Raw genomic sequence first — 27,658 nt, 5'->3', positions numbered from 1 at the left:
GCCGGCCCGCTCTCAGGAGAGGAGCTGAGGGGCCGTCGAGCCAGGCAGCCCTCCTGACCAGTCCCCACCTGGCCGCCTGGAACTGGCCGCCCCGGGGTTCGGTGTCCTGAGCTGCTCCTCCACCCACTCACCACTGCTGTCACTTTGTCCCACGTCGCAGTCTTCATCCATCCCGGGAAACCACCCAGGGCCAAAGTGCAAAATGCCCAGCACGTGAAAAAAGTGCTGACAACGCAGCATTTTGAGGCAGCACCTCGGAGAGTCTGAACGGCGCCTGCCTCCCCCAAGGCTCCCAAGACTTCCCTCCAGTAAAGAAAAACCAAGGAGCCCCTCCGCACACCCCTTGTCAAGACACAGAGATACTCTCGGACTTGGCAGCATTGGGCCCAGGAGCTCCGGGTGAGATGGAGCTGCCGTGCGGACCAGCCGTGCGTGCAGAGGCTCCTTCCCAAGGCTGCGCCACACTCGTGTGGCCACTGCTTGAATAGCAGCTCAAAAGCCTGGGACAGGACAAGTCCAGACGGTGTCACCACACACGGGACCTGGCACCACGCCAGGCCTGCACCAACCGCCAGGAGCGGAGTCCTGGCAACGAGAGAATTCTGCGCGTGGGCTGCGGGCCAGCTCTTTTTCTTCCTTTAATGGAGGGACTGTGGTTTGGACCCACAACTGAGCCAGGACCTCGCGCACACTAAGCACACGCCCTGCCACCGAGCTCCCGACCCCGGGGCCATGTCTGTCAGCGGAAACCAGGAAGGGGCACGTCCCCAGCCCTCACAGCAGCCCCTCGGGGCCCATTGCGGGCACTGCTCTCTGGTCAGGACGGTGGTTCTCCCCATCGTCCGGGGCCGGCAGCAGCGGCCCCAGGAAGTCCTGGGGCTTAGAGATTCAAACTCTGAGCCCAGTCGTCCTGCTGCGGAAACCTGAGGCCAAGCCTCTGGCCCCCGTGAGTTAACAAGCCCTCCAGAGGTGCCGGAGCCTCCGTCTGCTAGCCTCTGATGTGTCCGGGGTGGTTACTGTCACCGTCACACAGCTGGTACCAAGGCACCGACCCTGTGAGCGGCCAGAGGACCCGTCTGGAGACTCCCCAGGATGTGTGATGCTGAGACAGTCTTGTCTCCCAGCTCACTGCTGAGGCTGGGGTCCCCTACAGCAACCCTGACAATCATTTTCATGGGAACAGAGCACTGGGGAGGTGACCCCAGGATGCGCCTGCTGGGCATGGGGGGGGACCAGCACATGGTGTGTTGGGGGCAGGCTGGCACTGGGGCCACCGGACACAGCATCAGGCATCCTCAGGGGTGACTCTCCCAGGGCTCAGGAGCTGGGGTATCCACCCCAGCCCCCACCCATCACTGGTGGGGGGCAGCTCTGGGTGCTGACCCCTGGGCATCTTGCCCTACCCCGGGTGAGGCCAGAATCTGTGGCCAGAGGGCCCTCATCCAGGAAGGAGAGAGGGGAGGGCCCCCATCATCAGCTCTGGCAGTTTCCTCAGGCCTCCAGGGGAAGAGGAAGGTTCCCATAACTCACCTGTGCGCCTAAGACCCTGGGGTGCTCTGGTTAATTCCGCCACATGGATGGAGGCCCTCACATCCCATCTTCCCTGGACACCTCGGTTTCTGGGGGTGGGGCGCTGCCTCTCCAGAGTCAATCCTCCGCTCAAACATCTCTGCTGACTCTGAGCGGAAGCAGGGCCCAGTCAGCCGGCCGGGCCGGCCCTCGGCGGGAGAAGCCCTGTCACAGATGACTGGAGGGGGTGACGTGGGGCCCAGCAGGGACAGGCAGCTCTACAAGGCCACCTCCCCCGGTAGGCAGGGACCCACTGCGGGCGGGGGCTGAGACACCTGCTCTCCCGGGTGCGGGCAGCTCAGAGCAGCCATGGCTTAAGGAGGTGCAGTCACCTGGCTGGGTGTCAGGAGGGGCGACGCCTTCCCCAGTCACCTCACAGGTGCACCCAGCATCACCAAGGGGTGGCCGGTGAAGGACACTGAGCATGGGGGTCCCCTCCTCTCTCAACGCCTACCTTCTTCACAACCGGCACCCACCTCGGCCTGGGACCTCCCACTGACGGCCTTTTCCAGACCGCGGCACCAGGGGACGACACCCTCCCAGGAGCCCTCCGCCCTCAGGGCGCCCCAGCTCCCGCCCCACACCAGCCCCCCAGGTGGGGCTATTACCTGAAAAACTGGGTTCGCCTCTTGACGTGCGTCAAGCCAAACGACACAACCAGGCCAAAGCGCAGGCGCAGGAAGGTTTATTATTTCTTGCGGCAAGTAAGGGGGACGCCAGGCTCTTCCCCAGAGCAGCGTGCCCCCGAACGGAGAACTGGGGAGGCGTGAAGCCAAGGGCCCACCCGCGCTCACGGGGGCTTGGGCTCGGCCCAGAGCCCAAGCTGTGGTGGATCCAAGACGCGAATCAGAAGAGGGCAGCACCCTCGCCCATCCCGGCCAGTCTCCCCTGAAGTGGACCCGGGGCCCTGACGGGCGGCGGGGCGGCCCTGCTGCCGCTCCCTCTGCCTGGGTGCAGTCCCTGGTCTCGGCGTTCTTGTCTCCCCTTAAGATCGCCAACGGCTGAGGCCCGCCGGGGTCACTCGGCTGGTTCCTCTCCCCACGGCAGGCCTGGGTGCCGCGCAGAACGCGGCTGGGCTCCAAGGACATCTGCACTGAGGGCGCCCTGCAGAGGCTGCACCCCAGAAGTTACAGCTCTGCTTCTGAACTCAGTCCAGGGCTGCCCGAGCCCAAGGAGGGGCCTGATGCCATCTCCTGACTACGTGGGGGGGGGGGGGCAAGGTTCTGGGCAAGCATGTGTTTCCCAAGCATCTTTGTGACCATTTTTAAAAATATACTCCGGTGCACAAGGGACAAGAAACCACCGGAAGTCACAGAAGCCACTCTCTGCAGCCTGTGTGTAGGTGTGTGTGAGCATGTGGGTGTGTGAGTAGGTGTGTTTCCACCTCTGCCTCACACCCTCTCTGGGCTCATGACCACATCTCAGCCCCTAAACTTAGGGGCCTCCCCTTTTCCTGCCTTCCATGAATCTCCCCAAAAGCCAGGTCCCAAGTGACCTCCCAGAAACGCAGCCCCGGCTCCCTCTGGCCCAGCAGCAGCTCGGCTGCCTCTTCTGAGGCAGTGAAAAAACCACACACATGGTTTTGGCGGCAACGTGTTAGAGGTGCCACCACCCAGGCACTGCCACGGACGCCTGCAGATCAGCCCCAAGTCACGCAGCCTCTGGCGGCAAACACGCACGAGCTCCAGCACCGAGCACCTCGCGGGCCGCGGGAAGGCGCAGTCCGGTGCTCACGGGCCCACAGGCCCCTAAGTCAGCCGCCTCCAGGCTACCAGGGGCTCAGCGTGCGTGACCAGATGTGTCCTTCCTCCCTGCAGACTCCACGAGGTACACAGGCCCCTGGCTCCAAGGCTGCTTAAACCGGGCTCATCTTCCAGAAGGAGCGCCTACCAGTCTGTCCGTACGCTGGTGCCAAGTTTAGAAGCTGGTTGTTGGAAGGATCCTTGGCAAATAAGAAAGCTGCCATCAATGCAAAACATTGAAGCACACAAAAGGCCTCTGGATGCCAGCTTTGTGCTCGGCCCCGGGCTAGGACCACACCCCACCTCACGCCCTCCTCACGTCCACCGTCCACCGAGGGAACAGTGTTATTACTGCTCCTCTTCCGCAGATGAGGCGCTCAGCCTGAGGCAGGTTAACTCGCTCGCACGACTACTCTGCTAGCACACAAAGCCACACTAGCTAACTCACAAGTACCTTTATTTATGCCCTGTTTTAAAAAGTATTTTTTTAAAAAGGGAATTTACTGGCTCATGAAACTAGAAAGTCCCAACTTCAAGGCTGAGTTGGTTCCTAACACAGCCATCAAAGGCTTGATTTCTCCCCACCTCTTCTGTCTGCCTCATTGTACAAGGGCACCCTCTTCAGGGTGGCAAGATGGCTGCAGCAGCACCATCCACACGTGACATGTCCAGAAAGAGAAAGAGAAACATCACCTCTTCCAGAATCTCCTGGCAAACTCCTTCTCCAAGCTCAGTGGCCCTAACTGGGCACCCCACCACCCCAGAGCTGTGCCCCTTAGAGCCAGGAGTGACTCTAATCTCTCAAACCCAAAGACCACAGTGGCGGTGGGGGGAGAAGTAAAAACGAGGCTTGCTCCTAAGTAGGGGCCTAACTGTCAGGGAGGAGGCAGCACAACTAGAATGCTGCGGAGCAGCTGTGAACCCAAGGCCATCTGTTCATTCAAACGGTGTTTACTGAGCCCTTGCTGTGGCTCACACACAGTGTTAGATGCTGGAGACACACCTGAAGGCTCCCCGCCCTCCCGCCTTCCTGCTGCTGCTCTGCTACCTCTCCGGGTTCAAGCCTTGTGTCTTCAACAGAACTTGAAGCTGAATAATGTCCTCTTAACCAGCCCTTCTGGGGCCGAAGAGGCTGTGGCTCTAGGCTGTCATTTAGTTCTGTCTCTCAGCCTCCTTCTCTGTAAGTAAAATCAGGAACACCTCCCCTAGAGTCACGAGAACGAAATGAAAAGCGATTATATAGGAAACAAGGAAACTTCAGAGCAGCAAGACACCCACCCCTGCAGGCATGCAGGTCAACCCTCGTTCTCACTGAGTGCTGCTGGGACTCGGAGTTCTGTACATTAAACCCAACGTCACCGTCTGGGGCTTTGTAAAGACACTGACTGCAGTGTCACTACCGACCCAGAGATGCTAGTTCACCGTTTCCACTTAGCCGGCAGCTAATTTTTTTTAATAATCCACACATTTCTCCCACTTAAGAGGAGGGTCGCCTACACTGAAGCGCCCACCCAGCTTCTAAATGCGTCCTGACACCGGAGCGCCCGGATTCTCAGGAAGGCAGGCAAAGGCGAGCCCCGGGGAGCCAGAAGGCGAGGGGACGCAGCACACCGCGGGGACGCGCAGCACCGGCAGACCTCACCTGCGCACGGGTCCCGCCGCTCCGCAAGGAGGCAGTCAGTCCCCCAGCCAGCGCTCTGAACTGTAAACTGTCCCCGAGTCCCCCGCCGGCGGGTCCCGTTCTGGTGAGCCTGCTGCTTTAAACAAGAACCCTGCAGAAAGTCGGCCCAGGTTCCGTGAGCTGACACGCTCACGCGCGGGAGGAACCACAACCGCGCCCAGCGGGTACCCGGCACGCGGGGCGCAGCCCGGCCCCACCGCGCCTCCCCGCCAGCCGAGCGGCCCCTTCACCGGAACCGGCTTCCTGGGTCCCCGGGCGTCACCTCCAAGGGGCCGCACTGCAAACTGTACGGGAGGGAGGACCCGGTACCGGGTCCGGTGCGGCTCGACGGGCTCGACCCGCTCCGCCCTGGCGCCACCTGCCGTGCGGACTCGCGGCCTCCGCCGGCCACTCGTCCCGGTGACCGGGCTTCCGCGGCCGCCTACCGGCTGGAATCGGCGGATCGCAGGAGAACCGGGAACGCGAAGCAGGAGCCCACGCCCACACGGTCTTCTCCGGCCCAGGGGCTTCCGCGCAGCCGCGAGGCAGCCGCGCCCCCCAGCGCCGGGGGCGGGACCTACGAGGCTTTGCCCAATCAGAAGCCCCCTAGCCTCGGGCCGGCGTCTGTGACGCGGCTGGACCAATGAAGACTCGAGCGCGGGTTTGCTGTGGTCTTCTGGGAACGCGCCTCTCCCGGAAGCCACCTCCCAAGAGCCACACCTGGGCGACGCTAGCTTGTGATCTGCCGTCCCACCGGCTGTCAAAGCTGCCCGTCTGGGGCGGGGGCGGGACCAAGCGCTCGCGTCTGCGCGGAGCTGGCGGGCCGCGCGCGGGAACCCCCGGAGGAGCCGGCGAGACTCGCTCTGTCCCGGGAGGAGGGGGCGCGGCGGCGGGTGGCTTTCCCCAGGCCGCCTCGGGCGAGCGACGAGGGGCGCGGAGCCTCCGCGGGCCCGGCCCAACCGTCAGGGTTCTCCGTGGATCCGCGGCCCGCGTGACTGGAGCCGCCCACACGACCCGGGTCATTTTCCCTAGGCGGACCGACCTGAGGCCCCCGCTGACCCGGATCATCTTCTCCTCGCCGACCCGTGGCCACTGGAACCGCCCACACTGACCCGGGACTTCACGCCGACCTGGGGTCGGCCCGTTGACCGGAGTCATTACCCTCACGCTGACCAAGGCCGCGGCCCCGCCGTCATTCCCGCGCAGGTAGGTGCACCGCACAGGTAGGTGCCCCGCGCAGGTTAGGTGCCCCCGCGCAGGTTAGGTGCCTCCGCGCAGGTTAGGTGCCCCGCGCAGGTAGGTGCACCGCACAGGTAGGTGCCCCCGCGCAGGTTAGGTGCCCCGCGCAGGTAGGTGCCCCGCGTAGGTAGGTGCCCCGCGCAGGTTAGGTGCCCCGCGCAGGTAGGTGCCCCGCGCAGGTTAGGTGGCCCCGCGCAGGTTAGGTGCCTCCGCGCAGGTTAGGTGCCCCGCGCAGGTATGTGCCCCGCGCAGGTAGGTGCCCCACGCAGGTTAGGTGCCTCCGCGCAGGTTAGGTGCCCCCATGCAGGTAGGTGTCCCGCGCAGGTTAGGTGCCCCGCGCAGGTTAGGTGCCCCGCGCAGGTAGGTGCCCCGCGCAGGTTAGCTGCCCCAGGGCAGGTTAGGTGCCTCTGCGCAGGTAGGTGCCCCGCGCAGGTAGGTGCCCCGCGCAGGTTAGCTGCCCCAGCGCAGGTTAGGTGCCCCGCGCAGGGTAGGTGCCGCCCCCGCGCAGGGTAGGTGCCACCCCCGCGCAGGTAGGTGCTCCCGCGCAGGTTAGGTGCCCCTTGAAGGTTAGATGCCCCCGTGCAGGTAGGTGCAGGCCCCCTGACCGCGGCCGCCCGCGCAGTGAGACGTCTCCTGGCCTCGAGGCAGGTCTTGGACGGGTCGAAGCGCCGCAGGAACGGCCCCCTCCCTGCCGACTCCCAGACGGCGGCTGGTTGAGCTGCGTGGGTGGAGGCGGAGGACCGAGGTGCTGGGAAACCGCGCGGACGCCGGGTGGTGGGGAGCTCCGGTGAGGGAGACAGGGCCGCAGGGGGAAATTACAGACTAGTGGTCCGGACCGTGCGCGCACGGACTTGACCTCGGAAGAGCAGGAGCCAGTGAGAGGGTCACTCTGTTTTTGTAGACGGCAGATCCGGGCGGAGCCGACCCTGGACCCTCATCCACACTGCGTTTTCACTTCTCATTAGTGAAGTTGTTAAGGTAACATCCCCTCTCGGTGACCATTGAAGGACGCGGTGCCTGTAAATCGCTAGGAAAGTCGAGATCGGAGTGAGAGTGTGCAGGAGTTGGACTTGAGGTCCGCTGAGGAGCTGGCAGGGCCGGGTCCTCACCTGGCCCCGACCTCACACTCCTTTCTAGGACTCAGCTCCTGCCCAGCCTCTCCAGTTCTCCCCTAGAGGCACTGGCCTCCTAGTTCCTCAGCTCGTAGGAGAGCCCAACTCCTTCCCAGCCCTGCCTGCGATCCTTCATCCTTCCCATAAGCCGATTTTTTTTTTTAAAGCAAAGGTTTTTGAAATGAAAAAAAATTCAGTATTTAAGTCTGTAAATCTAAGCACATCCAGTATTTTAGTAATGTTGCCCTTTGTTGGATTTTTGTTTAGTGAAGTTTTAATCACACAAAAAGAATACAGCTATGACGGTTGTACCATATGCTGAAGAAAAACAAATAATAATATTTCTGTATGCTTCTGGACTTTTTTTTAAGGAAATGTGATATTTGAGCTACAATTGAAATTCTTTTTTGCTGCCATCACCTCTTCACTCCCCACCCCATAGGACGTCTTCCATCTGACCTGTCTTCCATGGGCTCAGGGGACATCCCTGTGCTCCCAGAAGCTGCGCATCCTCCCTTCTCATCCCAGCCCGCTGCCAGCTTTGCTTCCTAGAGCCCCTCGTGGGGGTTGTGGCTCCACCTTGGTCCTGTCCTGCCCCTGTGGCATTTGTTTTCTTAAGCCGGCCTTCTCTTCGCCCTCCCAGTGCCTGTGGGTGCCCTCCCAGCAGGCCGTCACCAGATGATGAGCTGTGCCGTCTGGCCTGGATTGGGCCACTGTTCCTGCCCTGTGCTGCACTGTCTTTACCCGGGATAAACTGCTTCCCTTCTTCTCAGGGGCAGTCACACCTGTCCCAGGCCTACAGGAGAAAGTGGCATTCCATACTGTAGCTTATGAGATGAGATTGTGGAAATTCACAGTGACAGCTTCCATCTCTGGGCGTCAGGCTCTTTAACCGCGTGCGCGGCATGCAGTCTTGTGCCGCCTGCGCGGTGGTGCCCAAGTTGGGGTGGCCCGTGTAGCAGGAGCGACTGAGGCTGGGTGGGGCCTCGCATTGGCATCGGCACACACCTGGGTGGTCTCCCCACAGAGCAGCAGGATGTCCTTTGCAGGGCAGCATGCACGGTGACATTCACACAGGCCTCTTCACCCTTCCTGCCCTGCAGCCCAGCGCCCTCGGGTGCAGGGAGCACCTGGGCGGAGGCCTCCTCCTGTGGACCAGAGATGGCGTCCGTGGACTTCAAGACCTACGTGGACCAGGCCTGCCGCGCGGCGGAGGAGTTCGTGAACGTGTACTACAGCACTATGGACAAGCGGCGGCGCCTGCTGTCCCGCCTGTACTTGGGCACGGCCACCCTGGTGTGGAACGGGAACGCCGTCTCTGGACAGGAGTCCTTGAGTGAGTTTTTTGAGATGCTGCCTTCCAGCGAGTTCCAGATCAACGTGGTGGACTGCCAGCCCGTTCACGACGAAGCCACCCCGAGCCAGACCACCGTCCTTGTGGTGATCTGTGGGACGGTGAAATTCGAGGGCAACAAACAGCGGGACTTCAACCAGAACTTCATTCTGACCGCCCAGGCCTCGCCAGGCAACACGGTGTGGAAGATCGCCAGTGACTGCTTCCGCTTCCAGGACTGGGCGTGCTAGTGGGGGCAGGGCGACACCCCCAGCCTGCACTCTGCCCTCGCCCGAGTCCAGGGGCCCCTTTCTGGGCACGTGCGTGTTTGTCATAGATGCCTTTTCAAAATAGTAAGATTCTCTATTTTTCTACTTGCCCAGTAGAGACCCTGGTTCTGGAAATTCTGATGAATAAAACAGTGAGTGTTGCTTCTTCCTCTCTCCTGGTGTGTCCGGGAGGTTGTGGGCGGGAGGAGGAGGTGTGCAGGCAGCAGTCCCAGCAGAAGGCATTGCAGACCGAGGCTGAGATCCAGGGTGGAGCACCTCGTGGAGGCCCAGGGGCGCCCCCGGGGGCACAGAGCCGGCTCACGGCCCCTCACACTGGAATCCCTCGAGGCACTCTGAAACACCAGGCCCCTACACCGACTGGCATGAGGGCGCCTGCCCCCTCCCCCCAGGCCAGAGCCGCTCCATCTGCTGCGTTATTAAAGGGAAACACCTGTGCCCGTGGTGATGGTTGACTGCAGGGCTGTGTGGGGCGGGCCCCGGCCGCCAGTTTCCCTGGTAACTGATGAGCCAACCTGATGTCAGTTCTCCTGTAAATGGGCGCCGCCTCCCCCCGCCGGCTGCGGCACACAGTGGAGTGTCCCTCTAGGACCTCGCGTCAGACATGTAAGCACCCCTGTCCACTAAGCCCCTGACATCGCAGTCACTGCCTCCGGCCCCTGTGGTCCCTTGGCTGGGCATCCACAGGGCTTGCCGGCCCGCGGGGCACTGCCCAGCAGAGGCTGATTCGGCAGGAGCTGCTGCTGGACTTCAGGCTCAGAAGCCCCCTGTGAGGGGTGGGGTGGGATGCCCCCTTCTCATCTCGGGCCTGGGTGGGAGGCAAGTCCCACCAGGACTCGGCTCAGAGCGAAGTCCCTGGGGCCTGAAGGGCTGCCTGAGAAGCTTCAGGCCAGCAGCTGTGGGCGTCCCTGAGGGCAGGAGGGAAGTCAGAGTGCAGACCTCCAGGGGCTCCTCGTGTCCACCAGGCCCTCCTTCCGGACTAGAAGGAGGGTTTGCAGTCGGGAGAGCTGTCAGATGAAAGACCGCCTCCCCCAGACCACCGAGCTAGCCTGGCTCTGCGACTCCGACGGAGGAGGACAGGCTGGGCAGGGGAAAGACTTGGGGGAGCCAGCCTCTCTGTGCTCCTTGTCTTCTGTTATTTGGAAAGCAGGTGAGAGGGTAGATGTTCTGGCAGCCCTTTTGGGCTGTGAGCCCCATTGGGCCACATGAAAGGGACGGAGGAAAGGAAAGCAGGTCAACCTCAGGGAGTCCCCACCAGCCTTTGGTGACCACCCTCACCCCCAGCTTCTCTCAGGGGAGTAAGAAGCACGTCCACCTGACTGAAGCCGCTGCTGTCTGGGGGCCTGTTTACAATCAGTGCCAAGATGGAGGAAAGAGTGTGAAACAGGACAGGACTCTCTCCTTCCTGTGTAAGGCGCCCTTACACACCAGTGGGAGAAATCAGACAAAAAGGGCAACAGAACAAGAAAATGGGAAACCACAAAAATATGCATGGAGGTGGAGCGGGAGAAAGGGAGGCGATGCGGCACTGGCGAGTCACGGTAGTGGAAGCAGGCGCGGTGTTAGCCGTGGACACGGGCCTCCAGCTGTTACCCACCAGGGTCCTTGGACTCCTTAGTCAATAGAAGTTGACAAGAGGCCGGGCGAGGGATTCAGGCGAGGCTTTCCTGGGGCCCGTGCCGCACAGACGGAGCGAGAACAAGTGACAGGCGCCCCTGCTCGCTCCCCGGGGTCAGGGGCAAGTGAGCTGGTCCTTAAATGGGGGCGGGTGGGGACAGGTCCAGGGCTCGTGCGGGAGGGGTGGCTCAGGTGGTCGGCACCACCAAGGGGTGCACAGGGATCACGCCCAGCACCACAGAAGTGGCAGTTGGGTTCTTGGTCTTCCTGTATCTTGTTCACAGTGGGCCCCAGCTGCACATGCACGCAGTTATTTTTAGTCCCTTGTAGTTCCTTTGTGTTCTGTTTCTCCAGGGGAGTCTGTCCAGGTGCGGGCCCTGCAGCCAGGGGTCCCGGGTCCCAGCCTGTCTCACATCCAGTCCTCCCCGGTGGGTATCATCTAACTGATGGCAGAAGGTACCATCGCCCAGCAGACTGGCCAAGGCCAGGAAACCCCAATCTCCCCAGCAGATTGGGACCTCGGGGGCAACTGGTCTGCACGATGGGAGATGGTGGGAAGTGGGGTCGGGCATTTGGGGGAGCAATTTCCTGGGAGAAAGCGGGGAAGGGGTGAGGTGCCCCCAGCAGGGGAGGGGGTGAGATGCCGCGTCCCTGCCTCTAGCCCAGAGAGAAGGGGCGTTAACAGGATCTGCTGAGCCTGACGGGCCCCCACTGGACACAGCCTGCAGGGACCACTGTCCCCGGGCTGTGCGTCCCCGGGGCAGGCTGGGCAGGGTGGGTCCTGCTGCCGTGTCGGGAGGGCTCCCACTCCCTATGACAGAGCAGAGGGGCCTGACCCCAGGGACCAGATGGAGAGTTGCGGGACAGAGAACTGCTGTACCGGGGCAGCTTGTGCTTAGGGGAAGCCCGGGTTGGTTTCCTGGGCTGAGACGCAGGCCTGAGTGAGGAGCCTGGCCTGAGGGGTCTCTTGGGTGCTGGGTGACTGGGCCCCTGGGAGAGGCTGAGAAGCAGGTGGACAGATTCTCAAGGGCTCCTGGAGCTGCTCAGGGAGCGAGAGCCCCCCAGAGCAAGAGGTCTTGTTCTAAAGCCGGAAGATCTCAGCAGTGTTGGGGCCTCAGAAAGCCCACTCAGGTGGCCCAGGAGAGAAGGCCCCAGGTTGAGGGACAGCCAACTCCTCCCCTCCAAAGGCTCACGGCTAAGAAACTCGGGTGACAGAGGGCGCAGGGGCCAGGAGGGCGCCGGCCCGGCTGAGGGGTCCAGGCATTCAGCCTCCCCTCGGCGTGCGGGGCTCTGGGGGATGTGGGTGAATGCAGGCCTTTCCCGTCTGCCAGTGAGCGCCAGGCGTCAGCAGGGCGCCCTCGAAGAGCTCATCAGACAGCACTTGATCTGTGGGTCGCTGCCTGGCGGACCGACCGCCCTGGTCTGCCCAGGGCTGGGGGTTCCTGGATGGGTTTTTAAAGCTAAGATCGAGAAAGGCCCAGGAAAACTGGGCGGTCACCCTACTTCAGCCGAGTTTATGCTGCAGACCAGTCGACTCTCAACAGCATGGTGGCCTCTGGAAACAGGGAAGGAGGGGCGTGTGGCAGGACCACTAGTGCTGGGAGCAGGCGCAGCAGGCTGTCCCACTGGGCCCGGTGGGCGGACGTGCCCCCAGCCACACGGGACCCGCTGAGCACTTGAAATGTGGCTCCTGTGACTGGGTGCTGGGCTTATACGTCGTTCTAGTTAACTGAAGTCAGAACAGCCACAGGGGGCATTGGTTCCTACTGTCGCGGTGCAGAGATGAAGGAGGATGCTGGTCCGGAGCCTGGCAGTCACAGGGGACACCAGCGCCTTTTCAGCTGGAATGTGTCTCTGAAGCGACCAGGTTGATGTGAAGTGCAGACCCCGACGCCCGTTGGGCTCCACAAAGGCGAGGCCGGAAAGACCCTGGTCCTCGACGTCCCCGATAGCGTCAGGGCCTCCCCTGCTTCTTCCCTGAAATGAGGCACCGCGTGGGCTTGCGGCTGCCCTGAAGCAAACGCGGGGGAGCTCAGACCCAGGCGTGAAGAGCGCCCCGGCCAGGCCACCAAGGCCACTCTCTCTTGCTGGTGAGCTGCCACCTCCCGCTTCCAGGCGGAAGGTGAGCCAGGTGGCCGCCCAGTCTCGTTCTCCCTGACTTGGCGCGAGCACTGTCCTCCAGCAGGCCCGGTGGGGGCGGAAAGGGTGAGGCTTCCCCTGCACCTCCCGCTTGAGCCTGAAGACGAACTGTTTCAGTTTCCCTAAGGAATGGTGTGCAGGTGAGTGTGTGCGCCTGCGTGTGCGCTCCCATGCCACTGTGGCCCCTGGGGTCCCCCCAGGTGTGCCCTACCCCAAACACTCCTCCATCACCCCCAACCAAATGCACAAGCCTGCACAAGTGGTGTTTTTATTCAGGATTTCAGAACCAGGGCCTTCTACATGGCAAAGCAAACAGGTGGGTCGGGGGACCGATCGTGATGTCAGCAGTCCTGCTGCCGGGATTCAGGTGGCCCAGCAGCCCCACCCGCTGTCAGGAAAACCTGCAGACCACATGGAAGGCGCTCCCGCAACCCCACCGCCACCCTGCAACCTAGAGCGACCCTGCCAAACCTCCCGTCCACACGGTCAGACCAGGGAGCCTTCAGAGTGAAGGTATGCTGGGCGGCCTCCCGCTTCTGGGTGCTTGGAGGCTGGCAGTGGACTGCACTGACATGGAATGAGCTGGAAGGCAGGCAGCGGGAAACCTGGTTCAGGGCCTTCTGCCCCACATCAGCGGGGGCTCCTCCACACAGCAGGGTGGCTTCTCATCCGTGCTGGGCGGTACACACTGGCCAGCTCGGCAGCCCTGCACGCCGGCTCATGGCATTTCCTGAAACACAACAAAATGTCACACTCTTGGCCTGGATGAAGTGGCGGAAAAGCTTCCATCTCAGGACCCGGGGAGCTGCAAGCTCAGAGGGGAGCAGAACTGCAGGCCCCGGAGACTCACCCCAGTTCCAGACGCGCCCCAGGGACCCGCTAGAGCAGGACAACCACCTGGGCACTGGCAAGGGATGCAGGCTCTCAAACCAACTGTACACGCGGTCCTGATTCCTAGTAAGGCTGGAGGGCCACCGCTTTAGAGGAACAGCCTCCTCTTCTGTCGCTGGAAGACTGTGACGTCAGAGGAGCATGCAGGTCAACCCCTGGGCGTTGCGGAGGCAGGAACTGGGCTGAGATTTCAGCCACTGCTCAGTGTCTGCAAGCCTCACGTTCCTCGTCTGCACAGTGGGAGGAGTATCACACCTGGGAAGCCTGAGTGCAGGGTCAGGCCAGAGCCTGCTGCGTGGATCATGATCAACTCAAGACAGGAGGATCAATGTGCACCTTTCAAGCTTGGAATAGACCACATTCAGAAGCTTCTGCACACAGGACAAAGATAACTTCTGAACCAGATAAGAGTCTATAGGTCAGTAAGGCTTAGCAAAGTGGAGACTCGGGAAAGGATCCTAGCACACACACCGCAGAGGTGCACGTGGCCTCGCTACCGGACAGGGTGCTCACCCAACCTCAGTTTTTAAAGGCATGTTACAAAGGACAACCACAGTAGATGTGGCAGTTTCCCTGAAGCCCCCCTTTGTTAACACATTTTCAAAGGACTGAACCCCTGCTCATCTCTGGGTAGACCTCCTAGTGGGTCTCGGGTAATCCTACTGCCCTTGCGAGAGCGAAGGTTCCAGGCTCGGGCACAGCAAACAGAACTGAAGAGCAGAGGGGAGAGGGAAGTTGGGTTCCAGGCAGTTCTGATGCACTGTTGGACTAATCCCACCCCAAAGCCCAAACCCCACCTCCAGTCTCGAGTCAGCAACGCCCAGTAACAACAGTTTGATGGGCCTTTCTGCAAACTGCAGTCAAAGTCGCCTAACAGGTAGGAACCGCCACTTTGCATCATTCATAGTGATAGCGGACGAGAACTTACTGCTGTACCCCACGCTGGCCAGGGTCCAGGAGAAGGAGCATTCCTGCTCAGCTGTTCGGGGCGGTGACTGCACAAGCTCTTCTGAGAGCAAGTGACACAATTCAGGCCCTTATTGCTGTGGTTCCGTTTCTAGGGATACATACTTTGCAAGTGCAACTGCTTGTACGTAACCTTTATACAAAATGATTCATCACAGGGTCTTTGTGGTAATAGTCAAAGCACCCTAAACGTCCATCAATGAGATTAAACAAGTTGTAATGTTTCTACAGAGTGGCTTACTGTGCAGCCTTGAAAATGCCATATGATTGTGAAACAGTCTTCCAGATTCTTTGGTAGTCAGAAGAGTTCAAACTCTTTGTAGAATATCAACAATAGTTGTCCCAAGCATCGAGAAAAACGTCCCAAGAACTGCTCAAGGTACTTTGCACTATTTCCAACCTCATTTTAGAGATGAGAAATTAATTAGTGCTTTAAAAAAAAAAGGATTCCATACAGGCTTGGCTCTGTATGCATGACCTTCTGGAAGGACTGGCAAAAACGTAAGGATGGCTGTCCTTAGAGATTAGGTTCTCGATTTTCACTGAGGAGACAAGGCATTTGCTGCAACCATTTGCTCGTAAACTTCATTTAAAAAAAAAAAAACACAGTGCACAGATTTAAGTCTTACTGTAGAATCAGAAATGCGTTTCTGTAGCCAGAAATAAAGGGCTTTCAGGGTGCGGGCATGGCGAGGAGTGGCCTTTCTCCCCACAGTCTCCAAGTAGATGCTTCTCTGAAACATACTGGAGCCTCCTCAAAACGGGTACGTTTTAAATATTGGAAGAACCACCAGCTACCCTTGTGGGAAGTTCAACCCGGGCAGTTTGCCCAGACTCCGGCAGGTGAGGCCTGTGCCAGGCGCAAAGTCGTGGCTGGGCCCCAGCTGCCCTCAGACGCTGGTCTGACGGCCGGGGGCGCGAGCGGCGGCACCGCGCAGCCCCGGGCCCCGACCAGCCCGAACCGGCCCCGCGGCCACCAGCCCGAGGTCCGCACGCCGAAGTGCCCGCGCTTCCGACCCGCAAGCAGGGCGGCGGCATCACCATCCCGCGACCGCGCAGGACCAATCGGAGGACGGCGTGACCGCCAGTGGGCGTGAGCGTCTGAGGAGCCGGGAGGGGCGGGGCTGGGGGCGGGGCTGGGGCTGCGCGCGCAGCTTCTGCGCTCCTGCCCCTGCGGTTTAGACCTTGCCGAAGGGTGGTCCTTCAGGTGTGCGTCCATACGTTTGCTTGTAAATGCGATCGTCTCCTGAGTACAAAGCATACCTTCTTTACTCACTATCACATGGTGAGCATTTCCCCAGGAAATTCCACATTTTCCCAGCTTCACTGAAGTATAGTCGAGTCTGTACTTGATGACTTGATAACTGTATATATTCTGAAGTGATCAAAAGTTTCATTAGACATTTTTGAAAACATCATTTTAATGACTGCACAGTAAACCAGTGCATTGGCATATTATAATTATTCGGTCATCTCCTTGTGGGCGAGTAGGTTTTCTTCAGTTTTTCACCAATGTATTACCTGAAAATTCCTCATTCTCACTTCTGTTACCGAAACTCACGTCTGGCTGCTCCCTGCTCAGAGCCAATACAAAGAGAGGCGCCTGTAAGTAGAAAGGAAAATTTGCTGTATTTCGGAGGCCGGCAGGGGGGTGGGGGTGGGCTTCTGCCAAAAGCCCACTCCCCGCTGCCAATCAGTTGGCGAGAGTTTCAAAGGGGAGTTTCGGGGTGCACAGGTGGAGGGAGGGGGCTGCTTGCCGAACAGGACAGTCAGCGCCAACAGTCCTGCTGAGACTGGTCGTGCGGTGTCTGACCAGCGTCATCTTGATTAAGTACAGTTAATCTTCAGTTCCAGGGTCGGTTTGTTCCCACTTCTTTGAGGCCAATTCTCCGAACTGCAGCAGCTGATGTCATGGCTACAGCCTGGTCATCATGTAGTTAGCTTTTCCCACCCGGTGGGGGTTTCAGTATCCACAGTGCCCAGGAGGGTGTGGAGGTGAGGTGGTCAGGCAGTAAAGGCTAGATCCCTGGGCTTCTGCAAGAGGCTGCCCCATCTGCCCCCAATACCTTAGGAACCACGCTTCTCAGGGTTCACTTTTGGATTCGTACAAACCAGGCATGGAACTTTTAGGATGCTATTTAATCGCACCTTCTCTGGTTCTTTTCTGATGTTTACCTGGTCTGACAGGAGATAGCGCCTCTGTTCTGTAGCTAGGAAGGCGTGTGGTCTGGGTAGAGGTCTCCTGTGGAGGTTCGAAGCTGGCTCTATCTTGCACTGTGTGACCTTGGGTAAGTAGGCTAAACTTCCCGTGCCTCAGTTTCCTCATCTGTATAATGGGAGGGGGTGATAATACCACTTCAGATTTTGTGAGAAGTGACTAACACCAGTGACAGAGGGTGGTGGCTCACCCTCTGTAACCATGAAGCACATTCTGTTCTTATTGAGACTTGGAACCAGAATGGGAAAGTTTGCAGGGAGGAGATGCGTTTGCAGGAGGAGGTTGGGGACCTGGATGGAGGGCAAGAGCCGTCCTTATACTGCAGAAAGAGTAAACTGTCAGCCCGTGCACCTGGGCATGAGCCCCGGTCTCCAGCAAGTCAGATGGATTCTGGAAATCCTCCCGAGAAGGGGCATGACTGCAGGACCTACATCCAGGGAAAGCCGGAGGGAGAAAGGGCCAACAGGTGTGTGAGGAGGGCGGGGCTGTTCAGGAACCATCAGAACTCAGTCATATTTTTTAGATGCAGCAGAAAGTAGAGATTATGTGTAGGCTTGTACAAATCAGAAGCTAGAAAGTAGAGTGGGAAAGGTGGTGGAACTGCTTTGTCCTGTTTGGGCTTCACTGAAACCAGTGCTGACTCACTTCCCTGAGGCCACTGGCTTCTGTGCTGACCGCACCCAGAAAGGGCAGGTGGGCGCAGTGCCAGGTTCACTGGAGGTGGCAGGAAGGGCCCCTAGAACGTGCCCTACCTGGAGGAGGAGCAGGGCCTGGGCCAGCTGCCCTCTGCCACATGGCCTGCAGGCTCGCTGGCCCTAGACTCCTTCCACCAGTGACATCGTGTGTGTCAGGGCGAGGCCTTCTATTCTGTGATGGACTTGAGAACTTAACAGCCCGAAACACATAAGCTGATGGATGGTTAACTACAATTATTTCCAATCACTCCGTTCTGGCTACTCCCTTCCCCTACTGCCCTGACCCAAGGGAAAAGAGGCTGCCCGAGGCCTCCTCGCTAGACCCTCACCCAGGCCCTGCTCCCCGGGACCAGGGCGTCGTTGGTTCACACAGCATCCCAGCCGTTTCCGGCGGATGCTTTACGGACCGTGTCAGAGACAGTAAGGAGGGTTGTTTAATACGACGACTGAGCAGAGGATCTGCCTCGTTTCTGGACCGGAAGATACGGGGTGGGATACGCGAGTGACAGGTCCGCGAACCGCGAGTGTGCCTGGGTCTGCTGGACATCTGGGAGAAATGGGGACAAACGGACGCTCCGAGCTGCGATGTCAACCCTCCAGGCTGCGACGACGCGTTCCCAACTCGGACGCGAGGCCTCCGCCGGTGCCCGGCGGTCACCGACGGCGCGCACACACCCGGAAACGGCGGCTCCAGCCCGAAGCTCGCAGGATCTCTGAGCACATACGGCTCCGGCTCCGCTCTTAACTGCCCGCTTGCCGCGTACCGACACCGCACCGCGCCGCTCCAGCTCAGCCCACCGCTGCCTGCGGCACGTGGCAGCGCCCCGCCCACCTCCGGGGCCGCCCCCCACTTCCGGGGACCCGCCTGCCCACTTCTGCCCCGCCCGCTCACTTCCGGGTGCCCGCCCCGCCCTCTCCCAGGGGCCGGCCACCCGCTGTCCTGCCCTCGGGTAGAGGCTGGGGAGGAGCCAGTACGTGACCGCGCGCCCGGTAGGTCACGCGCCTTCCTCGGGGGGCTCCCACCCTGCCCACTCCGCGTTGCGAGAGGCGCCGAGTCGGAGTCGCAGTTTCCCACGCAGGCGCAGACTTGGCTCGCTATGGGTGACGCAATTTGCGCAGTCGGTCCAACGCACGGCCGCAGCGTGCGACGGATCACGTAACTTCCCTGCCTCCGCAGTCGGACGTGCGCGCGCAGGACAGCCCACCGACAGGGGGCGGGGCCAGGCTCGCAGCAACCAATCAGCGTCCCCCTCTCCGCGCCGCCCCGCCCCTGTCCGTCCGTCGGTCCCAGGGCCTGGTCCTCGGAAGCGCGGTGGCGGCGGCCGGGTGGTGGGTGCGCGGCCCGCGGGGCGGGGGGCGCGGAGGGCCGGCGGCGGGCGCTGCCTGGGCTCCGATTCGGCCGGGAGGCCTCCGGGGAGTCGGGGCTGGGCCGGGCCGGCCGGCGGGCGTGGGGAGAGGAGGCCACCTGCGGCCATTTCCCCGCCGGCCGCGGGCGCTGTCCTCCGGCCGGCGGCCTCTGAGGGGCTGGCCGCGCAGGTGAGGCCGGCCTCCGGGCCGCGGGCCGCGCGGGGGCGGGGCGGGGGCGGGGCCGGCGGGCCTGGAGGAGGGGCAGGTGCGGGAGCGCCGCGGGGAGCGTCTGCGCCGGGTCCGGACCGGCCGGCGGGAGGGCGGCGCGGTGCGCGGGGACCCGGCCGCTCCCGTGACCTTGTCAGCGCGCCCGTGAAGCGGCGGGGCAGCCCCAGGACGGCCTGTCAGCCGCCCGCACGGAGCCGCCTGCCGTTCGGAGGGGCCCAGGTCTCCGCTCGGGGGACACGGGCCGCAGCGCGGCCCGGGGAACGGTGACCCCGGGTAGGAGGGGTTTCGGGGTTGGAAGTGGCCATGGATCCTGGGCTACTTTTCCAAGAAGTTTTGTTCATGGAAAGAGCTATCTATTTAGTTGGCTGTTTCAGACGCTGACGGCATCCTCTAAGGGTTGCTCTCAGACGGTGGCTGCCAATGTATTTTGATTATTTGGTTTTCTGGTCAAAGTAGACATTTATTGTTGCTATAAATTCTGTTAGTATGGGGGCTTTGGGGCTATGAGCAAACTAGAAAATGGTCCAGATAAACAAATGACTCCTTTAATGTATTTCATTAATTTTAACTTTATTGCTGGTGGAAATGTCAGACTACGTTTTCATGCTCCTATCTTAGGAAAGTGCACCAGGGCTTCAGAAACGTGCTTAGTGGCATGTGATTTGAATCTGTGTATGAGAAAAGTTAGATTTAGGTTATTAATCAGTGTAAATCCTCTGAAGAACTGAAGTAATCCTCAGAGTTTCTAATCCTTTTACTTCCATGGTTGCTCATGCACGAATAATTCTTGCTTTTGTTTTCAAAGCTATTTCTGGGAAGAAGAAACATGGAAAGTGGTGCGGTTCTGCTGGAATCCAAGTCCTCACCCTTTAACCTTCTGCGTGAGATGCACCAGCTCCGCCTTCTGGGTCACCTGTGCGACGTGACTGTCAGCGTGGAGTACCAGGGTGTCCGTGAGGAATTCATGGCCCACAAGGCAGTGCTGGCTGCCACCAGCAAGTTTTTTAAGGAAGTGTTCCTTAACGAGAAGACTGTGGATGGTGCCAGGACTAATGTCTACTTAGACGAAGTGCAGGTTGCTGACTTTGCTTCTTTTCTTGAGTTTGTCTACACCGCAAAGGTGCAGGTGGAGGAAGACCGGGTGCCGCGAATGCTGGAGATGGCCGACAGGCTGAAGTGCTTGGACTTGTCCGAAACTTGCTTTCAGTTGAAGAAACAAATGTTAGAGTCTGTACTTCTGGAGTTGCAGAATTTCTCGGAGTCTCAGGAGGCAGAAGGGAGCGGTGGCTCCCTGGTCACTGCTGCCACCGTCCCCGACCCTCGGGAAGGGGTGGCTGTGGATGGCCCTCTCGCCAACGGCCTGGCAGGCTCCCCAGATCCCCCGAGCGAGAGGGTGAGCAGTGGCGTGCCGCCAGGCACGTGCCCGAGGAAACCCAAGGACAAGCCGGACAAGAGAAGAGAGGCCGCCAAGCCTCCCTACCCTAAGGTCAGGAGGGCGAGCGGGAGGCTGGCTGGGAGAAAGGTGTTTGTGGAAATCCCTAAAAAGAAGTATACCCGGAGGCTCCGCGAGCAGCAGAAGGGAGTGGAGGAGGCCGGGGAGGACCCCGGGTGCCCCCGAGACCCCAGCCCGGACACCGTGGCGACAGAGAAGGAGCTGGTGACCAAAGACGAGGACGGCAGTGCTGGGGCGGAGGCTGAGGGAGAGCTGCCGAGGGCGGGGCCCGGGGAGGAGGAAGAGGAGGAGGAGGAGGACGGGGCCGCGGTGGGGGCGAGGAGGAGCGGCTTCCAGTGCACCGTCTGCGAGAAGGCCTTCCTGTACGAGAAGAGCTTCCTGAAGCACGTGCGGCACCACCACGGCGTGGCCACCGAGGTGGTCCACCGCTGCGACACCTGCGGCCAGACCTTCGCCAACCGCTGCAACCTGCGGGGCCATCAGCGCCACGTGCACAGCAGTGAGCGCCACTTCCCCTGCGAGCTGTGCGGGAAGAAGTTCAAGCGGAAGAAGGACGTGAAGCGGCACGTGGTGCAGGTGCACGAGGGCGGCGGCGAGCGGCACCAGTGCCAGCAGTGCGGGAAGGGCCTGAGCTCCAAGACAGCACTGCGGCTGCACGAGCGCACGCACACGGGCCACAAGCCCTACGGCTGCACCGAGTGCCAGGCCAGGTTCTCGCAGCCCTCGGCTCTGAAGACCCACATGAGGTAGGGCGGCCCGCGGCCCTGGAACGGGCTGGCGGGCCCGGCCAGTGTGGCCGCACTGCTCAGGGGCCCTCACTAGTCTGTTCGCGCTCCCAGTCGGGAGGCTGCTTTCAGACCCTTGGATTCTCTTTCCGGGCAGAGATGCCAGGAGGTGGCTCCCTGGGCACAGGAAGTGTCGCCAGGCCCCACTGCTGGCCTCCTGCTGCCCCCTTGTCCCAACCACCTCAGTCAGGTGACACTTTTCTGGGCTTGGAGAGTACCTGCTGCCATTTAGTCTAAACTCCAGAGTTAGGACAGTGATCTCTGGTCCCTGATTTTTGAACATCCAGTTTTTAAATAAGTTCCCTTATGGTGCTCAGTGTTTATGCCTGAAATGCAGACAGAACAGGTTTCTGCTCCCGACCTACCCTCAAACCTGGGCCAAGGCTGGTGGCGGGGTGGTCACCGTCCCATTACTGCCATTGAACTGCCTGGTCCAGGAAGGGCTCAGTGAACTGTGGTGGCGGCCACTGCACTCACCTTGCCGTGAAGTGAGGTGCTGACGCAGGCGCCCTGGGGACCAGCACAGCCAGCACGTTGGGAGCAGTTCTTTCTAGACGGCTTATGTCACTTGGGAGAGGATGGTAAACATTTTGATCACGTGGTGGTTTGTCAGCAGTGGTCCCTACGGGGTTTGTGGGAGATCAGTTTCAATGGGGAAGCTTTACAGACCTTAGTGTCTTAAACAGCGTGCAGAGGCGTGGTCCCTGTCCACATGTGTCTGGTGGCAGCCCGAACCGTGAGGCCGGCGTGGGTGGAGGCTCTGCGTCTGGTGGGGACATGGCGGTGTCGGCCTTGTGCAGAAGCGGACTCGGGGTGGCAGTCCTGGGCCTCTCACTTCCGGTCCTTCTCACTGGGGTGCCCGGGGTAAACCGGCTTCACGAGTGAGGGTGGAAAGTGTGTTATTACAAAGTGAGCTTTGAACTACATCTGAGTTACCGTCTGAACGTTGTGCTCTCAGGATTCACACAGGGGAGAAGCCTTTTGTCTGCGACGAGTGTGGCGCGAGATTCACTCAGAACCACATGCTGATTTATCACAAAAGGTGTCACACAGGTGAGTGTACGCACTCTGGGGCTGACGCCTTTCCTGGCTGTAGACAGGAAACTGCGGTGTACTGATCTCGCAGCTGGCATCGGCCCAGCGGTCTGGTCAGAGCAGTGATGTCGCCCTCCCACCTCGTGAGTGAGCACGAGTGAGCCAGTGCACGGGCCCGCCGCCACGGCCTTGCACACGGAGGCGCTGGGGTCCAGGGGTGCAGACGGGCCTGACTGACGGAGCCCAAGTCCCCGCGGGGCCTTTCTCAGAGATGTTGCTCAGAATGTGGGGGAAGCTCTATGCTGTTACCCTCTTCTTGCTGTCTCTGGAAACAGCCGGACTGTCCAGCCCCAAGGAAGTGGGTCAGTAAGTGGGTAGGTGCTCCTCCCATCCCGTCCACGACCAGGCCGTCGGAGGAAGGTCTCCGAACGCGAACAGCACCTGGGCTTGGATGGCGAGTTGGGAGGCGCACGACTAAGCACACGGTTAACCCCAGCCTTACTGAACACCTGCACGTGAAAGACGAAAAGAAAATAACTCGCTGCACGATGCGTTAAGGAGGTGGAATCACCTGCTTTTTCCGAATCTCTGTGGTAGAGTTGTGTCCCGTGAGGGAGGCCACGCGAGCTGTCTTTTTCTGATTCCGCGCAGGGCTCCTGAGGCTCAGAGCCCTGTGCGCGAGAGCGGGAGTGCACACAGCCTAGCTGCCCTGTGCTGTGGCTGTCACACTAAGCCAGGTCCTCGCCCCCTGCACGGAGGAGTTCTTCCTTCTAATTCTAAGCACTGTCACCTGAGCCTCGAGTTCAAACACGGGCGAGGCGGACGAGCCACTGACGTGAACTGAATGATCAGAGTGAGCAGACCCGGGCTCCTGTGGGAGACGAGCAGCCTGAGGCCACCACACTGAAGGGATAAGTTAGAGTCAGTTGTTTGATGGAAATGAAAATATACTTGGGTTTTATTACCGCTAGTGTGTTTGGACGACTGTGCAGTCGGGCCCCCTGACAGGAGTCTGACTGTGGGGCTCAGGGCCCAGACCGCGCGCCCTGGAAGGCGGGTGTGCGCCCTGGAAGGCGAGTGTCCCCCCTGGGCCACCCCCCCCCGGCGGGCTGGGAGCTGCTACTCAGGGCAGCCAGGCTTGTCCAGCGTGACCCCCACCCCTCTGGGAGGAGCACCGTGAGGAGTCCAGCTCCTCCACCAGGCAGGCTGGAAAACCGGCTCTTGTCTGGAAGGGCTGAATTTCTGGCGTGAGCTGGGCGAAGGCTCTGACCTGTGGCGCCGTCCTTGGGCTCTCCGCGGACGCGCCGCAGCAACTTTCAGCAAGCAGCAGGGGCTGGGCGTGAACAAGTGTTTGTGCTTTATAATAGTTTATTTATTTTAATGGAGGGACCTGGGATCAAACCAGACCTCGTGCACGCTAAGCATGTGCTCTGCAACCTCCCCCTTTTGATACTTTCAACTAGAAAATGTAGCCTGCTGCCCACCAAGACACCTCGTGGGGGCTCCCGTGGGGCTGGAGGTGAACCCGGTCTCCCCGCGTGCTCCAGCGCCTGCGTCATTGCTGACGGTGTGTTTCCTCTCTTCCTGCAGGTGAAAGACCTTTTATGTGTGAGACGTGTGGCAAGAGTTTCGCTTCCAAGGAGTATTTAAAACACCACAATAGAATCCATACTGGGTCCAAACCCTTTAAATGTGAAGTTTGTTTCAGGACTTTTGCGCAGCGGAACTCACTTTACCAACACATTAAAGTCCATACAGGTGAGGCTGGCAGTCGCAGAGGGGGCTGCGGGGCAGGAAGACACCCTGGAGGCGTTAGGTTTGCTAGAAAAGCACCCGGAGTTCACCTCTGTGTATCCTGATGGCATTTACAATTCCTGGGTTTCTGGTTCCTGGCTCTGACAAACTGAAAGGATATGAAGGTTGGAAGGTGGATGTGGGTGTGTGGCCATTCGGGGTGGTGGTCTGTCTGGATCAGCGGACATGCACGTGCACATCAGGGACTTGGGGCTTTACGTCCGGTCTGTGGAAGCCGGGCGCCGCCCGGAGCCACCCTGCCGCGGTCGGCAGAGGCTGTGACCTCCCCGGCCAGCCTCGCCCTCCTCCGGGCCGGGTCCAGGCCGCAAGGCAGCCGGTCGCTGTGTCTCTTCCGTCCAGGGGAGCGTCCCTACTGCTGCGACCAGTGCGGGAAGCAGTTCACGCAGCTCAACGCCCTCCAGCGGCACCACCGCATCCACACGGGGGAGAAGCCATTCATGTGCAACGCGTGCGGACGGACGTTCACCGACAAGTCCACGCTGCGGCGGCACACCTCGGTAAGCCGGGGGAGGCCGGTCCGCGACGAGGGCCTGGTGGCCGGGGGCCTGACGGGCGTCGGGACCCGAGTGGCGGCGCTGCGGTCGGTGACTTGTGCTCTGTTTGGCCCGTAGGTCCATGATAGGAATACCCCATGGAAGTCTTTCCTTGTCATTGTAGATGGCTCCCCCAAGCAGGACGAGGGGCACAAGGCCGAGCGGCCCGACGGAGAGCACGCGCCGCCCCCGCTCCCGGGCACGCTGCTGTCTTTCGCGGAAAATGGCCGCTTCCACAACCTGGCCGCCGTCCAGGGCAGCGCACCTGCCGTGGCCGAGGACGGGCCTGCGGAGCCGGCCTGCAAGTCGGACGCGGCCGTGGGCCCCCAGGCCGCACTGCTGGCCGCCGCCGTCGGCGGGCTCGGTGAGCTGACGCCCCAGCCGGACGCGGGGCCCACCCAGCTGCGCGCTCTGACCGACGGGGAGTAGCGCTCGGCCTTGCCGGGCCTGAGGGCTGGACCCGCAGTGACGTCGTGGCCAAGGAAGGAGCCGCAGGCCAAGCGGTGGGCAGGGACGGCTTAGGCGACCCTCCCGAGTCGTGCTGACGCGCACGCCTGTCGCACCGTCTCTGAAGCTTCCCCTTAGACGTCCTCACTGTGCGGTCTCTGTGACTTTGTCAATGAGGTGGCCGACGCAGTGACTTCGCTCAGTCCTGCTGTCATCACCCTGCTGCCTGTTGTCCCGACGTCCACAACGCTCGCTGCTTGGCTTCACCGCAGACACCGCACCCACCCGCTCCTGAAGCTGCCGCCGCCCCCTGGCCTCTCCCTGCCGCAGGCTTCCGTGTGGCCTCACTTCGGGTGTGTTTCTACCACGCTGAAATAAAACTGGGGCTGCGTATTTTCAGCTGTTTCTTTCCTGTCGAATTGAAGCAAATCAGCTCTATTCGGGGGTCGGAGGGGATGACGCGCCCCTCCCCACGCCTGCTCTGCAGGCGCTGAGCCGCACCCTAGGCAGTGGCTGCTCACAGCATCTGTGGCTACAAGTGTCAAAAAATGGTGTTCGAAATGAAATGTGGCTGTTGGGTATCATTCCTAAAAATCTGATTAGGTAAAAGCTCTACCAAAGATGGTAGCAGGAAACAGCCTAGTTTTTGCAGAGGGGTGCGAAAAATTACGCGAGGGGCTTGAGCACTTGAGTTACTTTGTTCCCAAGTAGCGCCGAGGTGGCTGCGGCAAATGTAAGGACACAGGATGCTGGAATCTTGCTAGGTTTCTCTGACTTACTCTCTGCAATTTTGAGAAACCCAGATTGTCTCATTTTCACATCCAGGGCCTGACAGGCAAGTCCCAGGCCCCCATCTGTCCCCCTGGGAGCACCTGCGGATCTGCAAAAGGGACCAAAGGCTCGGCACACACTCCCCTGGGATCGTGCCTTACATAACTTGCCTTACACGCGCCCGTCGCCCCAGGCTGGCCGCCTGCGGCCTGGGTCTCAGTCCCCTGGGAGGGCCGGTTGCGTGTGCAAAGTGCTTTGACTCATAGGGGACCCGGGAAACACGCTCACTTAGAAAAAGAATCCTTCTGTGTTCACTAGTTGTCTTGTATTTTAATTTATTAAACTTGCTGTGAAAACACTTCCATTTTCTGAGAGAAAGGTACTTTCTGCGTGAGTCCAGGGCAGTGACAGCCACAGAAACGCTGGGAGTGCCCAGGTCATGCTCGGGGCAGGTCACTGCACCTCCCAGGACAGCGCTCCCCAGTGGCGTCTGCAGAACAGAAAATAGCAACTCTCACGCTTTATTCTCGCAGAGCCAGCCTGCCTGGCTGACGTACTGTTCCCTTGGGTGGACTCATCTTAACAAGAAATTTAAATAGATTATTTTGTTACCTACTGAAGAATTGTCTTTGTTTCTTTAGGAAGTCTACAAAAATTTAGTTTAATGTGTTAATAAATGTTTGTTTTGTAAAAAGTTTGTAAGTATTTCCATTATTACAATGTAGGTTTTGTAGAAAGATTCCTGATTGAAACCACTGCGGCCCCTGAGTCTCAGAGCCCAAGGACAGCCATCCCTCTGCAGACGGGCCGGTCCTCCAAGGCCATGGTCAGTCTGCAGCGCCGGGCTCCTCCAGCCACGTTCACGGCTCGGTCCACTTCGTGGGAGCAGAGGGCAGGGCTGCCCCCGAGAACAGGGAAATCCTGAAACCCTGCAGAGGACGCATCCTGGGCGTCTCCTGTGTCTCCCCGTCCAGGTGCCGTGTTGCTGGTGATGGTTGCCCTGATCCTGGAGGCGGGGAAGCGCTCAGTGCCGCCCGGGGCCTCAGGACAGGTGATGTCACACCTTCCCGCCATCGCGAGGGCGACGCATTCAGCCTAGACGCCCAAGCTCTGCTGCCTTTGCTTGTAACCAAAATTGTACACAGTTTGGGGGAAGAAAGGCCACGGGGTGGGGGGAAGCAGCACTTTTATTGGTTCTGCTGCAGCTGATGAACTCAACCAACAAATGTGATCCATCTGTTACATTTTATTCTCACCTGTTAGACTGTATACTTTGCTACATGGGTACGTTTCTGAGACCAAACGGGTGTCTGTCTCCAAAACGTGATACTGTTCCTTCACTTAAAGTAACATTATTTCAGGCAAAAGGCCTTTTGTCCACAGGCACAAAGACAGGCCTGTAGAGGCAGGCAGGTAGGGACAGACGGACGCGGGCACAGGCCACCCGTGCGCCCCTCCCCCAGCCGGCCTTGGGAACCAGCGCGTCCTCCACGGGTCCGCACAGGACTGGACTGGCGCGAGGCCTGCAGGCCCGGGTTTTAACTAGCCCACAGTGGGAGACTCTGAGGAGAGACGTTTGAATGAGAGAGACCTGGAACCCCCACCACTTGGCTGAATTCCTAGACGGGGTGGCCTCTTAGTCCACTTTGACTTTGCTCTGAATTGTCTGCGGGGCGTGAACAAGGCCCCGGGACGGGGCGGGTCCGCCCGGGGAGACACCAGGTGTCCTCAGAGCCCCGCTCCCTCAGGTGCAGGCGAGGCTTCCGAGCCAGCGGC

At 60.2% G+C, this 27,658-nt stretch overlaps 2 protein-coding genes and 1 long non-coding RNA gene across 12 annotated transcripts; 2 read left to right on the top strand and 1 right to left on the bottom strand.

The window, feature by feature from the left end:
• Positions 1–5,681: 5,681 nt before the first annotated feature.
• On the top strand, positions 5,682–9,090 carry NXT1 (nuclear transport factor 2 like export factor 1). 4 transcript variants are annotated; one of them, XM_072943645.1, is made up of 3 exons: positions 5,682–6,177; positions 7,112–7,188; positions 8,426–9,090. In XM_072943645.1, exon 3 carries the CDS (start codon positions 8,484–8,486, stop codon positions 8,904–8,906), a length of 423 nt encoding a protein of 140 aa, XP_072799746.1. In that variant the 5' UTR covers positions 5,682–6,177; positions 7,112–7,188; positions 8,426–8,483; the 3' UTR covers positions 8,907–9,090. The 4 variants fall into 4 exon arrangements, with proteins under 4 accessions (XP_072799746.1, XP_006205067.1, XP_072799747.1 ...); XM_006205005.3 differs by lacking the exon at positions 7,112–7,188 and having other exon boundaries at positions 5,684–6,177; XM_072943646.1 differs by lacking the exons at positions 5,682–6,177; positions 7,112–7,188 and adding an exon at positions 6,758–6,955.
• Positions 9,091–12,950: 3,860 nt separating this feature from the next.
• LOC116278898 (uncharacterized) lies at positions 12,951–18,370 on the bottom strand. Of its 4 annotated transcripts, XR_012061576.1 has the most exons (5): positions 17,798–18,370; positions 16,731–16,881; positions 16,077–16,158; positions 13,549–15,930; positions 12,951–13,428 (listed from the first exon to the last, which is right to left on the bottom strand). It is a non-coding gene; the product is annotated as an uncharacterized lncRNA (long non-coding RNA). The 4 variants fall into 4 exon arrangements; XR_012061575.1 differs by having other exon boundaries at positions 12,951–15,930; positions 17,798–18,347; XR_012061578.1 differs by having other exon boundaries at positions 12,951–15,930; positions 17,988–18,346.
• GZF1 (GDNF inducible zinc finger protein 1) lies at positions 18,371–26,579 on the top strand. 4 transcript variants are annotated; one of them, XM_072943643.1, is made up of 6 exons: positions 18,371–18,458; positions 19,849–21,242; positions 22,240–22,334; positions 23,907–24,074; positions 24,471–24,628; positions 24,743–26,579. In XM_072943643.1, exons 2-6 carry the CDS (start codon positions 19,870–19,872, stop codon positions 25,091–25,093), a joined length of 2,145 nt encoding a protein of 714 aa, XP_072799744.1. In that variant the 5' UTR covers positions 18,371–18,458; positions 19,849–19,869; the 3' UTR covers positions 25,094–26,579. The 4 variants fall into 4 exon arrangements, with proteins under 4 accessions (XP_072799744.1, XP_072799745.1, XP_072799742.1 ...); XM_072943644.1 differs by lacking the exon at positions 18,371–18,458 and adding an exon at positions 18,704–19,004 and having other exon boundaries at positions 24,789–26,579; XM_072943641.1 differs by lacking the exon at positions 18,371–18,458 and adding an exon at positions 18,704–19,004.
• The last annotated feature ends 1,079 nt before the right edge of the window (positions 26,580–27,658 follow it).

This window comes from Vicugna pacos, chromosome 19 (genome assembly GCF_048564905.1).
Source record: "Vicugna pacos chromosome 19, VicPac4, whole genome shotgun sequence".
Lineage (NCBI taxonomy): Eukaryota > Metazoa > Chordata > Mammalia > Artiodactyla > Camelidae > Vicugna > Vicugna pacos.
Note: the sequence above shows the minus strand (reverse complement) of the source record. Positions and strands in the feature narration are given on the sequence as shown.